The following is a 17968-nucleotide window of genomic DNA, read 5'->3' on the forward strand; positions in this document are numbered from 1 at the left end:
TCAATTATTTTTTTTAAAAAATATTCATCTGTTTTTTATTCAATTGCATCATTATAATTTTTTTTATAACATCTCACATGATTATATTTTAGATAAAAAATATAATAATTGAAGTATTTGACACCTTGAATTATAATCCATAACGATAACACCACGGTCCACTGGCAACAACCTGAGAAAACTACTTGACAGTACACTTTATTCACTATAGCTGTATGCACATGCGACTCGCATGCCCCCACCGGACGGGTATAAATGTAAGAACTAATGTGTCCAGAACCAAAAATACGATTACATAGGACACGAATCCTGTACAGGAATGGAGAAGTTTAGAAGTGTGTCTTCACTGCCTCTGCAAATAGCAACCTAGCGTCAGCAAACCAATTTACAGGGGGGTGGTTAACTAGGGCGTGCAAGTGCAAGGGCGCAAAGAAGAATCCTCCACGATCATGTGAAACTTGTTTCAAAAGGTGCCTTGGGCAGAGCTTCCACAAAATCGCAGTCTTTGGGGGCACTTCGGTGCTTCACAAGTATGCCAGTTGTTATTTTGTTTTCCTTGATGTGGTCCCAGGAAAAAATCACCTGGAAAGTACCAAAGAACACCATCCTGTTGTCTAATCTGATCACTTGGGAATTGCAGTTGATCACTTCGCCGATTGTACTGTTGTTGCTTGCTTGGCAAGTACTCTTTCAAACTCGGCACAAGCTTCAGGAGAGTCTTCTTCACTTGGTGGTACCAGTTGCCAGAAGAGTGGCAGATATGCCTCCCATTCTCTCAAAATTGTGGCACCTTTCTCGCTGCCTGTTTTTTCCTGTAAAAGCAACGTTCAGTGTTAGCGAAATGGGAAATGAACGAGTAGTCGGTGCTAAACTTTCCGAAGTGAACTTCGCTTACAACGTAAGCCTCAATCAAGCCCTTCAGCTGCATCTGCCCGGCTGGAGCATTCACTCTCTGCATCTTCACAATCTCCTTGTTAACCTAAGGAAACACGACTAATTGTCAATTCTTTTCCTTGACAATGACCTTCATACATGAACAATTTACTCATGCAAAGTGATGAAATAGGCAACAAAAGTTATTAGAGATGATAAGATTGTCATATTATATCAGAACATGTAGGCATTTCTAATCATCATTCCCTGTACTTACGTAGAATCATGTTTTTTTTTGGATAAAAGGCTTGACGACGTAGAATCATGTAAAACATGTTAGTCTGAGGTTGTCCTAAGCCGAGCATGCAACTAGACAGAAATATGGAAAATGATATTAAAAAGAACAAGTCCTAACTGGCGTATGTACGTGCATGTTATCAAGCTAGTAAAACCAGAAGTTTCAAGGTTATGAAACCTTTGGGACGAGTGTATCATCCTCATCTAGAATATAGGCAAGGCCACCCGTCATTCCAGCTGCAACATTCCTCCCAACTCTGTCGATTGAGAAATATCCATATATCAGGACAAAAGAAGGCGATTCTCAATATGAGAATCCTGCATGTGGTACTTACTTGCCAAGTACAACTACACAGCCACCAGTCATGTACTCGCAGCAATGATCTCCAGTGCCCTCAACCACTGCTTGACCAAGGGAGTTTCTAACTGCAAATCTTTCACCTGTTTTGCCTCTCACAAATACCTGACCACCAGTAGCTCCATACAGACAAGTGTTACCAACTATAGCAGCATCCTCAGGAACAAATCCTGTTTTTTCTACAGGAACTACAACCAGCTCTCCACCAGCCATACCCTGCATTTTTTTTAAAAAAAAAGAAAGGTATTATAAATCTGGTCAGGCACAATTTTCAATAATGCTGTATGCCTGTTTGCATTAGATACCTTTCCCACATAATCGTTGGCCTCTCCAATTAGCCGAATATTCATTCCAGGAGTTAGAAAACATCCAAAGGACTGCCCTGCGCTTCCAGTAAACCTGAAGGGCAAAAAATCATTATGTTCCTACCTTTTCATAAGAGAAACTGAATTAAAAAAAAGAAAATGGTTAACATACGTAATGTTGAGCTGGCCTGCAAATCCTGTGTCACCATACTTCTTGGCAATGACACCTGCTACTCGACCACAGACAGCCCTGTCAACATTGTAAATTTGAAATGTCTTGGAAACCTCCTTCTCATTCTCAATCGCATCGGATATCTGTAAAATAGAATATATATAAGTAATGCTACACCATTAGCAAGATACAACTAAACAGTTAGCTTTAAACTACAATTAAGGACATCGTTCGTCCTGGTTTCAAGCTGACCAAGTAGCAGAGTCAAGGATTACTTTGGCTGACTATTCACAAATCAGTCACTAGTGAAGTTAATGTAACTGAGAACGGAATAGAAAACATTACATCAGGATCGGCGAGGATTGTCTCGTCAAGAACAGGGCCATTACTGTGGACGTCTTGACTCCTTATCTGAGAGCTACTCCATTTGGGTAATCCAGCACTCTGGTACAATGAGATTGATTACTATAACAAGCATATGGTTGAAATGCCAACTACTAAAACAAAACTGGCAGTTAACTCTGTACCGATAAGAGGTATTTGAGGTCAATGTGCTGTGTTTTCGCCAAAGAGACATGCTTTGCTTTAAGTAAATCTGTTCGCCCAATTATATCATCGAGCTTTTCAAAACCCAATTGGGCCAATGTCGCTCGTACCTGGATAATTTAAGCATGAGTATGAAATGCGCTGATATGTGCAAAATAAGATATATCACATGACCATAATTGCTACAGAACAAGATTAATACAGATAGCAATAGTAATGTGAATGAGGCCATACCTCTTCTGCAACAAAGAGGAAGTAGTTTACAAGATCACCAGGAACACCAGGAAACCTAGCACGAAGTTCTTCTCTCTGCAGGTACACAGAATGTAGGATAAAATCCCAGTGTAGGTCGATCTTTTAAGGTGTAAAGATAGAACCTCAAAGAGGAAGGAAAAAAATAGCTTCTATTGTCATTACCTGACTAGCAACTCCAACTGGGCAATTGTTTGTGTGGCAAATGCGTGCCATGACACATCCAGTAGCTATCATAGCCACAGAACCAAAACCATATTCATCCGCACCCATGGCAGCAGCCATAAGGACATCTAGGCCACTTCTGAATCCACCATCCACCCTAAGTACTACCCTCTCTCTCAATCCATTTTGTATAAGTGTCTGGAGACAAGCTAACTAGCATTAGAACAAAGACGATGTTTCAATAGGTAAAAGAAGCAAATAGATGAAGCAAACCTGGTGCGTTTCTGAAAGACCAAGTTCCCAAGGACCCCCAGCATGCTTGATTGAACTAATTGGGCTAGCTCCAGTGCCACCATCATGACCTGATATCTGTGTGACAGAAATACACGTATTTCAAATAAGTTTTCATAAATAATCTAATTCAAATGTTGCAATAATCTATCTGCGTTGAAGCAAAAGGTTAGTTTAGTACTACCTCCATCCCAAAATATAAGAGATTTTTGGGACGGAGGTAGTACATTCATTCAATTTGTACATATGTTCAGTATCTTCATTAGTATATGGGTATTTTTTGAAGAGAGCATCATGCACCACACTGCTGAGATTTTGGGATCATTTTAGTAAATTTCTCAAAAAAATCCTCCACGATCTATAACAGCTTCTTGGGCACATTTTTCACTAGATAGTGGCATTCGTTAGCAAGTACTCAGTGTTGAGGCATATGCCACTTTAGTAAAGGAATCATTTTTTCTCAATATAGAGAAAAACAAACTACAGAAGACTCTCATTGTGAATACCATATATAAATGACAAAATATGTAGCATAAGATAGCAAACAAAACCCTATGCGACCTGATAGAGGGATAGCATTGCAGCTAAGAGTTAATGGTACAAAAATAATAGTTGAATAGCAGTAAACCATGGCAAGAGTTAACTCAATGAATAATTAACACAGAAAAGTTTAACCAACCTGAATTATGTCTGCGTTTCCTTTGGATACTCCAGAAGCTACAGTTCCAATTCCTGCTTCAGCTACAAGCTTTACAGATACCTTCGCTTTTGGATTGATCTGCTCCCACCAGATATTGAAAAACAAAGTCTTGGTAAGTGCCAGGGAATGCACCAACTCTACTTCAAATGTCAACAGTAGGTAAAGGTAACAAAAGAGCTCCAATTCTTGCAAGCCACAGCAAACTTTTATTCTAAAGCTTATGTAATTCTCCCATAGCACCAACAATATTTCTAGTTGCCATTGGATCATTGCACCAATACTAAGAGAAGACAAACCTGATGAAGATCATAAATTAACTGTGCTAGATCCTCGATTGAATAGATGTCATGGTGCGGTGGTGGGGATATGAGAGGAACTCCAGGTTTGGAGTTTCTCAGCCGAGCAATGTATGCACTGACTTTTTTCCCCGGAAGTTGGCCCCCTTCACCAGGCTTTGCCCCTTGTGCAATCTTTATCTCAATTTGTTCAGCATTTACTAAAAATGTTGGTGTAACCCCAAAGCGTCCAGATGCAACCTGTAAGAGGATGGTATAAGTGAAAACTAACTCAAAGATACTAATACACTAGAAAATGGGTGTTATGTACTTTTGATTAAGGACTACTCTAGTAAGTAAAGGATGAAATAGTTAATCTGCACTAATATATAGATGAAATTAGTTAAACATGCTCTGTATCTTTATTTTTTGTGACATACAGGACACATTATAAGGACAATTTGGCAAAAGTTAAACATGCTCATATTCCAATACAAGTCATGGTTTTGAAAATAGAATGTTATCTTCCATCCAGAATATTATAATAATGGCCAAGGAAAATTTGAGAAAAAAACGCACAGATAACGACAATTAAGTAATGCAGATAGCACCCATGAAATTCTGATGCCACACCTGCTTGATGGCACTTGTGGCAGTGTCTCCATTCTGTAGACCCTTGAGATGAGGAAGTGTTGGAGAATACCCATCCTCTACATCTGCAAGGGGACTCCAGCGGATTGGGTCCTGCAAAGAGAGAAGTCCATAAGCAATTTTGTCTTGTAGTTTCCACTTGATCTGTTTGACATAATTAAATATATATCTTCATCTCAGGGAAAATCATCTGACGCACCTCACCACCTTCTCCGGAGTTAGATTTCCCACCTATTCTATTCATTGCAATTGCAATAGCTTCATGTGTTTCTCTGGAAATAGCTCCAAGGGACATTCCACCTGTACAAAATCGCTCAACAATGGAGGTTGCAGGCTCAACTTTGCCGATAGGAATAGGGGCACGATCACTCTTCAACTCTAGAAGATCTCGAAGAACCTGCAGTGTAAAAGATATAGTGGTGAACCAAATGCAACACCAAAAGGATCTGTGGATTGGCCAACTGCAAAGTAAGGAGTAAGCATCACTAACATTGACAGGACGGCTTGCAAGATGTTGTTGGTAGACAGTGTATGCATTGTCACTTTTTTCACGAACTGCTTTGTGCAGCAGCTTTGACATCTCAGGATTATTTGCGTGATATTCACCTGTTCAGAAAATATAAAAGCAACAAATTTTCAGTATTAAATAATAAGACAATAATGCACATGAGTACATAAGATGATAGACTTGAAATTTCTTACATAAAAACAAATCTCTAAGAATCAACTTTAGGGAATCTTATAGGAAAACTTCAGAGTATTGTCGGTTCTATTGAAACTATAAAGCCATGTTTTGTAAGCATCTACTGTTGCCTCTTTGTTTTGGAAAAAGGTGTTTCAACTTTCACCCTTACACGGGCGTGGGTGTGGATCAAATCCAGGATCACATGCCTGTGCAGCCCAAAACTTCATCCCACAAAATTCATGCAGGGATATAACTGGTATATCCTTTACAATAGAATAAAAGAATTTATAGAACCAGAAGACATCAATAAATAGTACCATGGCACTTGACAGGAGAGGAGGATGCATGAAAACATTTTTTTTTATTGGTGAATCCCTAGAGGGACCCAACCAAACTTAGATTCTGAATCACAGATAAACAGTACCTTAGTATAGTGTCAGATATAAAACAAAAAACACACATTCTGTACAAAACTAGATCTCAGATCATCGAATTGATGTCATTTTGATTGAGCAAATGGCACAAACAGGGGTGTTCGTGGCAATTCATGAGTTAGATGCTACCTCCAGGTCTGGATTGAATGAATCCAAAGTTCTCTAGCCTCTTCGCAGTATCTTCTGAGAACGCCTTCACCCAGAATGATAATGTTTCTCTACCCAGCTTTGCAAGAAAAGGATAGGGGTTGTGGAGTCAGAGAAGTGTTAGCAGGTAACAATAAAAAAGAGATAAATAGTACACGAATAGGAGATCGTCTAAATTCACTTCTAAACATACAATGTGACAAGGTAATTAAATACTATGTGAGACAAAGGAAAAAAAAAACATGTAGGAGTTGAGAATTGTATGCTTGCTTGAATGGCGTTCAAGTGACTTGAGTAGCGTACTGAAAAATTGTAAAATACCTCATCAAGGGTGAGACCTCCAATTTTCGATACACTTCCACAGAAGGCGAGATCAACAACCTCTTGACCAAGGCCATAAATTTCGAAGATCTGGGCTCCACAATAACTGTCCAAAAAAAAGAGGATACGTAAAGATATTGCAGAGGTAGTTCAAACTTCACAAGATTGAAACCATAATTCTGTCATACTGTATGAGGGAATATAAACAAACCTTGAGAGCAATGATATTCCCATTTTTGAAAGAATCTTGAGTAGGCCAGATTTTACTGCCTGAAAAAATATAAATTAATTAATAAAAAATGTAAAATGAAATATGAAGTACTAGCTACAAGCTTACAAGTGAGACGGGATAACTCATTCACAAATCAAAGACCTTTAACATGAGAGAATGGATCATAAAAAGTAAAATGCAGTATCAGACTCGAGTGCATTAACAGAGTGGCAACAGTACAACAGCATGCAACAAACTAGTTACAACTCAAGCTATAGAAATCATACCTTGATAAAGTTTCTTTGGGCCTGCTCAATAGTCACCGTGGGCATCTTCCCATTTCGCATCAAATTAACAGTTTTGTTGCTCAGCCTCCATTGTCGGCACGTTTCTAGTGCCAGATACGGACATACAGCACTAATGCACAAAACAAGAATTAATACAAGTAAATCTAAAAGCAGATGCAGCACTGTTAAGACTATCTGGTTTCTAGAGGAAGTGCACACCTATGACTAGAACCTACACAAAATCAATTGAGTGAAAAGGAAGAACACACCTAGTTTAATGGATCTCTTGTATCTTAGTTGTGTTATATTACGGCTTCTTGTGTTAAGCACAATGCTAAATTCCAATCCCATTCATATGTTAATTCAGAGTATATGCATTCATCTAAGCAGGATTAGGATGCAAAATGAAGCAAATATAAGTAATGAACTGGTGGATATCGAAAGAAATTTATGTTGACAATAAAGTCATACCTGGCTCCATATCCGATCAAGCAAGCAAACTGATGGGTGCTAAAACACTGAGCAGTATCAGCAACAATGGAAGCAGACATCCGAAGACCATTTTGAATCAAATGCTGGTGGATGGCACCAACAGCTAGAAGTATCGGGATGGCAGGGCGAGTTGGTTCCTACATCATCAAGCAATTTAATATTGCAATCTAGGAAACATAAATAAAGCAAATAGCACAATCCTATCTCAATTGTATATCTCATTGTACTAGTAAATAGTCCGAATTTGAACAAAAAAACCTTTCATTTTGATCTAAAAATGGAAGAGAAAAAAAACTAGGTAGATTAGCATTCGGTCATGAAGCTTTCATGCTACAAACTTATGTGCATCTGTGGATACATCAGTACTGGAGTAGTCATCATTACAAAATTCTATACATCTAAACTGTGATAGTAAGTAATGCTCCTGACAGACATATAACTGGGCAGGTAACATATTAAATGTAACTAATCGATACTACCGAGGTACCAATTATGTGGCCTCGTCAGAGTATCATTGCATCATGGATATAAGTGTTTATAATAATTATAATTATTATTAGAGTTCAAATAAGGATAATTGGTTAATATTATCCACTACGGAGTAATAAGCATTTGAATAAAGAAATAAAGCACACTCAATCTGTTGGTTATGTAAAGGAGTGAAATAAAAATGTAAAGATGTCTTAGCCATCCAAGACTATGAAAATAGCACAGCTTTTACGTTAAATGCTAGGATTTTAAAATGTCAGAACTCAGAAGCTACTCACGAGTGCTTCAGAACGATCAGAAAGCACAAGAAGTTGAGAACCATTCCGCACAGCAGCATCAGCTTCATCACAAAGAACCTTAATAGCCTTATCAAGGGAACCATCTAGACCTTTACGGATGTCGAAGTATGTCGAGAGTACTTTAGGCTTCAGTTTTGAGTCATTCAAAAGTGATTCTAGTTCACCTTCATTAAGCACAGGACTTGATAGGGTAACCTGAAAATTCAACAAGATGGTGTCTTTATATTCCCCATGAATTCAAAAAAAAAAAAAACTATTTCCTTCAAAAGAACTACCTGATCAGCATTTTCAGGGCCAACTTCCAAGATATTGCGCCGTTTACCAATATTGACTTCAAGAGACATAACCAAACCTTCTCTGAGGGGATCAATAGCAGGATTTGTAACCTACAAATCGGACGAAATGTATTATTATGTCCAGCAGAAGGCAGGATTTCATCTTGCTATAATTACTTTTGTAAATGAGGAAAAAAATCAATGGACAACAGGCCATTGTTGTGCATCACTAACAGTTGAAACACCAGTTGCACAAAGAAATACACACTATTAAACAATGAGAAAAGCACTTTAGGTGTTTAACAAGTTGTCTGGCATAATATCAGCAAGGATTTACTTACTTGTGCAAATCGCTGTTTGAAATAATCAAATAACATGTGTGGCTTTTGTGACAATACAGCTAATGGAATGTCGTCACCCATACAAAATGTTGGTTCCTTGCCTTGTGAAGCCATTGTTTCAATTACCATTTGAACATCTTCACTGGAATATCCAAAGGCCCTGAAGACAAAGACAGTAATCTCAAATTAAATATCAAGCCTGAATGACCATCTAGCATATATAAGCTTTATGTCTCATCAAATATTCTGTGCAGCAACGCCTGATACTCTGATCTACAGAAAAATAGGTAAGTGTGGAGTAGTACACATCGAGCACATACCAAAATCAGCCAAATTGGTTGAAAAGAATATTTCTAGGCATGGCGTTATACCAAGATCAAAAGGCAAAGTTTTGGGCATATCCTCTGAAATCTGAATGAATCTTACTTCTTCTGGTGTATTCAGGAATTGAGATGTTTCACAATTTACACCTTCACCATATTTAGTTGCTATTGTGATATTTTACAAGATACTCCCTCCATCTATTTTTGATAGTCATATTTCATCTTGGCACACAGACCAAGGATAAGTAATTCTACTTATCATCCATTTAAACATACTACTAGTCATTCCTCGTAAACAAGCGATTCATTAATATTTACATTTATCAATGTCCATATAGCCAATCATGTGTGAAAGAATGGAGTCACGCATTAAATCCGAGAAAGTCATTAAGAGGATAGGTTGTTGGATTGAAATATGCCTATCAAAAATAAAATTTTCAGATTTGGAAATATGACTATCAAAAGTAGATGGAGGGAGTATAATACTACAAAAAATGGATGGCCTACCAATATAATCTTTGTATTAATGGTTAGTTTAGGTTTACTGGTGTTTCATTAAAAAAAATTACTGGCGCATTCTGATAGAATTTTATTTTGAAATGGGAGTTTTTCATTTTTTTTATTGGGATATGTACAACTAGAAAATAGAAAAACTAAAGACGCTACATTCTATTTCTCTATCGCATTGGGCATAGATAATGGAAAGGAACCATTAAGTTAGATAATGATATAATCAGCTGTAGACTACATTTGTCCATCAGGAAGAGTAAAACTACATTGCAATACAAGGAATTTAATTTATATATGTAAAGTTCACAAATTTTTCAACACAAATGCCAGGTACAAATGTACAATCAGCACATAGACTTGCTATCTCAAGCACAAACATACTTAGGTTCCACAAGGAGAAAAGAACAAAAGAGATGATTGTTTAGGAGAACAGTAGGGGAGTTCCCAATTGAAGGAAAAGAAAGAACAGATGTTCAAGATAGATGGAACAAAGTCTGAGGGATTCTTACTGCTGGTGTCTCAGGACCGTTTCATTGTCCATAGCAACAGATGACTGGAAGTTGACAGGCTTTATTGAACGTGTACTTTGCTGCAACCAGGATCCATAGGGGTTCGCTGAAGCCACACTTTTCTTCACTTCTGTGTTTTCAAGCACCTAAGATGATTCATGAGGTTTAGCATATATATTTGAATTGTCTGGAATACTCAAAGCAAGAAAGGAAAATGGTTATTTTGTTTCTATTCTAACCTGGCCAGTTTGTAGGTCAACCGTTATCATCATTCCAGGACCCAATCTTCCTTTCATTACTACCTTTGACTCATCCATTGGTATAACACCAACCTGTAGATTGTCATAAAAAAAGCTAGTGATCAGTAAGAACCATACAATATAGAACTTTGGGGACTCCCACAGGGCATTTAAGAAAGTGATCCAAAGTACTCCATCAAGTGTTGCAGTGTGGTGGCACATGGTTAATATTTTATTGTCATGATTTTAAATATAATATATCGCATTTCAACTGCTCAAAAGATAGTAAAATATAGGGTAATAGAGTATGAATTGCCATCCAAAGAGTCGAACATAATTTGGACTTAGCAAACTTAAGCATAAGTTGACTTAACAATTTCATGAAACAACTCGTCTATCAAGAGCAGCAGTGATCATCTACGTAAACCAATTCTTCAAATTATGCATCCAGTAAGCCGTAATTAAATGCTCAATGGTGTATGCAATACTATATAAAAAGCTGCCGGTATAAGGAAGGTGTGAGGGAAGCTTCTTTAAGACAGAGGAAAGGAAGAATAGCATGGCATCCATGTACCCTGCAAATGCTATTTACTTCACTACAATTGAGGTACTGTGCATTTACTCTGCCAACTTAATTGCCATGTGGTATCATTATAGGATGATACCACACATGCATGGGCATAAAACATAACATCCTAATAGGAACGAAAACACTAACTTCGTAATTTTCTCCTAATCACCTATTGTAGATGTCAGACCTACACTTTAGCAAATGGACACAATACTTACTCAATGACATCTGAACTCTGCGGTTTGGTATAGAAGGGTGTCAGTATATCTGCAATAAGTTATTGGCAGATAAACCAAATGCTCCAATTCAAGAATTTCAAAATGGAGATTTCACTATACATGAGAATATCAATGTTTCTCTCTAATAACATTGTCACCGAACAATCAATTCTATACAGAAGAATAAAATTACCAGAACATCAAAAGGGCATACCTCAGATGCAACATAAACAAAATCATCAGATGTTCTCCAATAGCGTGCTGGGCGAAGACCATTTCGATCAAGACATGCTCCTACTGTCCTTCCATCACTGCACGCAAGAATATACCAAATCGAACTTGTAAGCAGTGTCAATTCTGTTGCAGGATGCTCTAAATTGGAGAAGTATTGGAATATCTTATTCATGAAAACAGAAAGCATCCTCTATCATGGGGACTAGTTCAGCAATATTTCATTATTTTTTTAATATATGTTGTTATTTTGCATATATCAGTTTTGTCTCCTATATGGAATTTTATTGCTGTACCATGCTTCAATAGGTTTCTACAGCTACACTTAGATATCGTTCGCCAATATTTCTAATGACAGCATGTAGCCTTCTCTTATGATTTTATCTTTCACAATAAATAGCTACTTGGTGCATCCTTATTTCTTGAATCAAGGTATATAAATTAGAAGGAAGTCAAATCTGCTGATGCATGAGATGCCTTTGACCAAACTGTGCAAGAAAACTGTGCCTACACATCATGAACTGACATAGCAAAAGAAAATAAATTAAATACCTAACAGATTAACACAAAAATTATTTTACCTAAATAAGAGCAAAGCGGGTCCATCCCAAGCCTCCATTTGACCTTTATAGTAGTCATAGAAGTCGATTACCTAATGCACAAATGAAGAGAACATTCACTTGAACAGAACTGCTTGCACTAGTTAATATGTGAGGAATTTGATGCATACCCATGGCTTCTATATCTACTAACGCATTCCATACCTCAGGATATTTTATTGACAATGTAGGATGGTTCTTGTATGCCTCAGGAACGAGAATCATCATAGCTTCAGCAGGACTTCTGCCACTTCTTAGCAGTAACTGGTGCAAGAAAGAATTTGATGATTTAATAATAACAGCAGTTTTGCAACAACTTTTAATGCATTGAAGAAGAGAGCAGGGTGTGTGATGCACATTCAGATTAATATATATAAATGATGATGCACATTGAAATAGATCGAGTAGAAATCATGTTGCTTAGCAACTAGCAGTAACTTGCAACTTTATAACATTTAGAAGTACAACTTCATTCTCCACATCTCAAAAGCATTAATTCAAAGTATCATAGGATGTTTGTACATGCTGTGCATCTTTCAATTGTTTTAAAAACTTTGAACTGGCCTTTTTTGTCAGATTTCTGTATTTTACTTCTCAATTGTTATCAAAATGTTAACATCCTACAGCTGCTAGACAAATTATGTGTTGTAAAGCAAATTCACCAAAGGAATTTTGAACGGTCAAGGAGTGCCCAAAAAAACTGGCTCTAGAATTATTACAAAAAAGAAAGCAAAATTATGTTAATTGTGTGGACAAGAAGCATAAGTAATGGATGCTCCATGTGCAGTCTCTTACTTCAGCAGTACTGTCAAGGTTTGCTGAATCAGATGCTTTAGGATCACCAAATGGACGTATTTCATGCTCACGCCCACGCCATACAGGAGATTGTAGTGTGGCTTCCCTTGATCGCATCCAGTTCAAGTTCCCCTGCAAGGAAAGGATAGACTATGAATACACTTGAGGTATGTTTAATCTTCAATAACACACTTTTGCTAAACATCAGATACAGCGAACAAATAGAAGAATTATAGATTCAGGAACAAACCTGTATTGTATTAATCTCTCCATTGTGTCCAAGTAACCTCATAGGTTGAGCAAGAGGCCATCTAGGGCTTGTATTGGTACTGTATCTTCGATGGTATATGGCAAAAGGTGATTTGTAGAGTTCATTCTGAAGGTCCAAATAGAATTGCCCAAGAATCTCAGATCGAAGCATCCCCTTGTAGACTATAGTTCTGCTTGACAAAGAACAGAAATAAAGTTCATCTGCCCAACTAGCAGATTTTGTGGCCCGCTCTATCAGCTTCCGGCAGATGTACAACTCTCTCTCTATGTCATCAGCATTATCTTCTTTTGCAACTTTCACAAATATCTGTTGTATATTAGGCATGGTTTCTTTTGCATAGCGACCTACCACTGATACATTAAAAGGAACAGTTCTCCAGCCAAGAACCTCAAGGCCTTCGTCAGTGAATACCTTGGCAACAACTGAAAAGGCAACATGGTGACATTCAGATCATGCATGACAATGGTACGAAACCAATATGGTAACTGCTGGCTACCAACCATAAGAATGTATTTAAAAAAAATAGAAAACAGGATATGGTACTTAACCACCAATCCATTTTCACTTGTGAAGCAGATGTCATTGTGAGTTTTATAAAATAATTGTCCCTTTGAAGCAACGAAAATTTTAGCACACAAGAAACTGAAAATGCATTTGTTATAGGTTATAGTTGTAGATACAAATAAATGATATTTACTTCCTAAAATTTCATGCAAGGGATAATAGTGAGTCAGAAAAGGGTTAAGGTGTCATGGGATATGAAGTATGGCAGCATGAAAACTCCCAAATAAAACATACCGAAACAGGTGGCAACAAGATATGCATTGCGAACATAAATGTTATGATCCATACGAACACAGGAAATATTGCACTTTGAAAGCGAGAAATGCTCGGTAATGTGGGCAGAAAATTGAGGTAAGCATAAGAAACACTCTACCAGCTTTGGCTTCTTCCATGGAACTCTCGTCTTGTGGAAGAAAGACCATTCCTACACCTGTATTTGTTCTGTCCAGGGGAGCAAGCCCTTGCTTGTTGGCCCAGTCATTGAACAAGTCCCATGGGATACCACTCATCAGTCCTGAACCGTCACCGGAGTCATTGTCCGCTCCACAACCACCACGGTGCTCCATGCAGCCAAGAGCCACAAGGGCATCCCGGACAATATTGAATGAAGGCTCATTTTTCAAGTTTGCGACAAATCCAACACCACAAGCACCACGTTCTGATAAGATTTCATTCAAATCTGCAGCCTGATAAATAGAAAGGAAATACCGATATCAACAAGAGCAAAACACACTGCTTGATTTACAGCATCATAATTGCGACTCAGAATACAATCTTGCATTCAAGACATTGCAGAAGAGCCATGGAAAGTACATTACAGCCTTTTTCACCAATGCATTACACAATGTGGTACTCCTGGAATTCGATCGCGATCAGTACCTACCACCACAGCTGTCATGTATCCGTTCCTTACCAAATAATTGTTTATCGCACCTGCATTTGTTGTAGTTTGTTCACTTGCTACCCTACTGTTTTAAAAAAATCCACAAAAGGAACAGCGACAACTTGCGGTGAACAAGGATAAACTAGAGATTAAAAAAAGCTTGCACATGCAAGTAGCTTTTGCATCAGGACAAAAGCTTATCCAATAACAGTGATCAGGAGGCGTTAAATAATCTGAATCATCAGTTCCATGAACCACCTCTACCGCAGCTTACTCTGATTTCCAATGTATTTGGGGCGACCGCAAATCCATTAGAAGCATGTATAGAGAGAAAAAATCAACCAAAATGGCCTCAAAACTAGGGATGAATCCATGAAAACACGTATGGGCTCATAGCTTCATAAACCAATCTAATCAGTAATCACCACATCCAAACATGCAAAACCCCAAAACACCGACCCATCCAAGCGCCATCTCTCACCCAACCATCCGCACCACTGTACAAGCGCCTGATCGGCGGAGCGGCCCATACCTTCTGCGCGGGCTTCTCCGCGGCCTCCCGTCGTCGTGGCAGGTCGAGCACCGCGCGCGGGGAGACGCCTCCCCACCCGCGCCGCGCGGCCGCGAGCGGCGGCGCCCTTGTCCCCCTAGCCCTGAGCCTCCGCGCCGCGGAGCGCGCCGCCGCGCGCCCCGCCAGCAGCGGCGCGGCGCGCGGGAGCGGGAGCAGCGCCGCGGCTGGCGACGGCGCCGCCGCCGCCGCCGCACGTGGGAGCGTGGCCATGGCGCGCCGATCCGGTCCCCGGCACGAGACCACACCACCCCTCGTCTACCACCACCACCACCACCCAACAACAACAACAACACGCGGCTGCGGGGCGCGCGCTTCCGCGCGTGATATATCTCCAACGACGGGCGAGCGGGAGGCGGTGGTGGTGGATGCGGGAAGGCGACAAGGCGTGGATCGTGTGGAGAGGAGGGGGAGAGAAGAGGATAGGGCGGGGGAGAGGGATGGATGGGTGCGTGTGGAGTAGCGGGCGCGCGGGTGGTTATAGACGACGAGGAAGACGACGACGATGATGTCTCTCGGGCGCACGGAGAGTCGCGGGCTAGGGCGAGGGCGAGGGTGAGGGCGAGAGGGGAGGAGCGGCGCCGAGCGAGGGGGGCGCCGAATGGGTGGGAGAGGCGAGAGGGAGGAGGTGGGGAGCGGCGGACTCGCGGTTGGGTTTGTGTGGTTTTTTTTGAAGGCGGAGTTGTAGTTGGATTGAACTGATTTGATTGCCTTTTGGGGGCTTTTGGTGGGGCCCGGACTGGGGCGCATTGGTGGTCCGTGGCTGGGATTTTTGACGGGGTTTTGCAACGGACTTGACTTGTTTAGCCTTGTACTCCTTCATTATGGATGCTCTTCCTTTTTTTTTTCTTTTGTTGCTGGCCCTGGGTATTGCTCCAGTATCATAATGTGTACTCTCTTTATTAAAAATAAATAAATCTAATATGAAATACTACCTCCGTCTCAAAATAAGTGTAGCCATAGTAATCTGTGTCCAACGTTTGATCGTCCATCTTATTTGAAAATTTTTTAAAAATAGTCACACATAAAGTATTATTCATGTTTTATCATTTAATAAACGGTCAAACGTTGGATATAAACAGTGCAAAACTACACTTATTTTGGGATGGAGGGAGTATACCACATCCTAATACTACCTAGATATGGTGTATTACATACTCGATTTATTTTTTATAAGACGGGGAGAGGTATAGAGATGCAACCGGTGTGGGCAAGCAAGATTTTTTTTTTGCCCGCTTATCTCACTTGTAGTTCGTTCTTTCTTCTTAAATATGTACTATCTTAGAAAAAATGAACTAGCAAGCGGGGGTTTTATGTGGGCAGTGGGTTTGCCCGCTTGCATCTCTACATGTGTACGTTGAGTGGGCCTTTGTTGTAGTATTTTATTTGTATTTTCACTTTTTTAGGGAGAAAATACATTGTTTTTGGAAGAAAAGGCAAGAGCTTTGCCCTTATATATCGATAGAGCAGGAGTTTTAATAATGATTTTAGGGTGGGTGGAAAGATTACACCATGAAAATATGACAAGAAAATATATAAGATTGATGTTTCTTTTCTTTACTATAAATTAGTTCAGGAGGAGGAGTCATGGCAATTGGTTATGCGTCTTCCGTGTAATAAAAAGGTTTAGCATATCAACATTGAATAATAGGCTCATTAGCTATATCAGACAATCATCACCAGGGGAACTTTTAGATGTTCTCTACAGTGCCAGGCTCCTAGCAGCCTTACAAATCAAAGATGCAAAGTCTTGTCTAGTTCCTTCTATGAGCACCTAATTAAGATTCCAAACTCCAAATTATTCTGCCAGTGCACTGTATTCTGGTGCCACTTTTCATTGTTCAGTTTATTTATTCTCTTAAGCTCCTCTCCTATCTCCATTTGCCACCTGTAGATGTCAGCATTATTAGTCCTTAATTAAGTTCTCTTAATATTGATGTAGAATCTCGATAATGGAGATGGTTATGGACAAATATAAACATTTTGTCAGTAGCTTGTCAAGATTTGAAGATGAATTGCATGTCCAGCATACTTAACACATCATATGAAAGGGATCTAAGAGGTACTGAAAATTATACGGTCTGAATATATTTTATAAAACCTTATATTGTTCCAAAAACTTTGTTCGCGTAAAAAGTACTTTTCAAAGTTAAATTCTCAATCTGGACAGAAAAGGGACATGTCATGCCATGGCATAAAATGGATTATGCTATTTCAGTACTAGTTCCCTGAAAGAGAATACTCCTATCTTCCCACACCATCAAAATATAGATTGTTTGCATAAAAAGAACTTAGAAGTTAAATTCTCAGTCGGAATGGAAAGGAACATGGCATGGCATAAAACGGATTATGCATTTATGCATTTTAATACTAGTTCCCTGAAAGAGAATCTCTTCCCACACCATTGCAAATGTTCACACGTTGTTCGAATTTTAAAATTTCAATATGCAATATATAACACAAAGGCAGAGTTAACATATCTCTATCAACCAGTGAACTTCACGTTCGTGGTTAATGTGACTGAATAAAACAAAACTAGCTTGCTCAGCACCCATGTCACCATACATGCTGACATAGCTTTACCAATCTACTTATCTAGTCAATGGATCAAACCAAATCTTTAAGCAATTCGTCCACCAGTGCCAAAAAGAATGCAAAAATAAGTAGAGAAGTAAAATACAAGAGGTTGTGTCAGGACTCAGGGTAGCAAGTAGCAGCTCCTAGCAAGCAGCTTGCCTTCATCTTGATAAAATTTTACACAAAACTGGACTTGGCTCTCTTTGTACAGCTGCTGATAGATTTATCACCACCTGTAGAAACA

The 17968-nt window shown here is 39.1% G+C and overlaps 1 protein-coding gene across 1 annotated transcript; it reads right to left on the minus strand.

Moving 5' to 3' along the window:
- Window positions 1-81: 81 nt before the first annotated feature.
- On the minus strand, window positions 82-15778 carry LOC127779142 (ferredoxin-dependent glutamate synthase, chloroplastic). The gene is made up of 33 exons (XM_052305846.1): window positions 15112-15778; window positions 14070-14382; window positions 13112-13554; window positions 12862-12993; window positions 12232-12330; window positions 12049-12119; window positions 11451-11547; window positions 10448-10540; window positions 10209-10354; window positions 8867-9026; window positions 8526-8636; window positions 8230-8445; window positions 7442-7599; window positions 6971-7100; window positions 6684-6742; window positions 6473-6578; window positions 6134-6230; window positions 5376-5491; window positions 5085-5282; window positions 4868-4978; window positions 4256-4495; window positions 3939-4037; window positions 3242-3337; window positions 2969-3166; window positions 2786-2860; window positions 2533-2661; window positions 2351-2449; window positions 2006-2148; window positions 1834-1927; window positions 1506-1744; window positions 1349-1427; window positions 896-979; window positions 82-812 (listed from the first exon to the last, which is right to left on the minus strand). The coding sequence occupies exons 1-33, from the start codon at window positions 15358-15360 to the stop codon at window positions 645-647; spliced, it is 4848 nt and encodes a 1615-aa protein (XP_052161806.1). The 5' UTR covers window positions 15361-15778; the 3' UTR covers window positions 82-644.
- Window positions 15779-17968: the final 2190 nt, after the last annotated feature.

This window comes from Oryza glaberrima, chromosome 7 (assembly GCF_000147395.1).
Source record: "Oryza glaberrima chromosome 7, OglaRS2, whole genome shotgun sequence".
Lineage (NCBI taxonomy): Eukaryota > Viridiplantae > Streptophyta > Magnoliopsida > Poales > Poaceae > Oryza > Oryza glaberrima.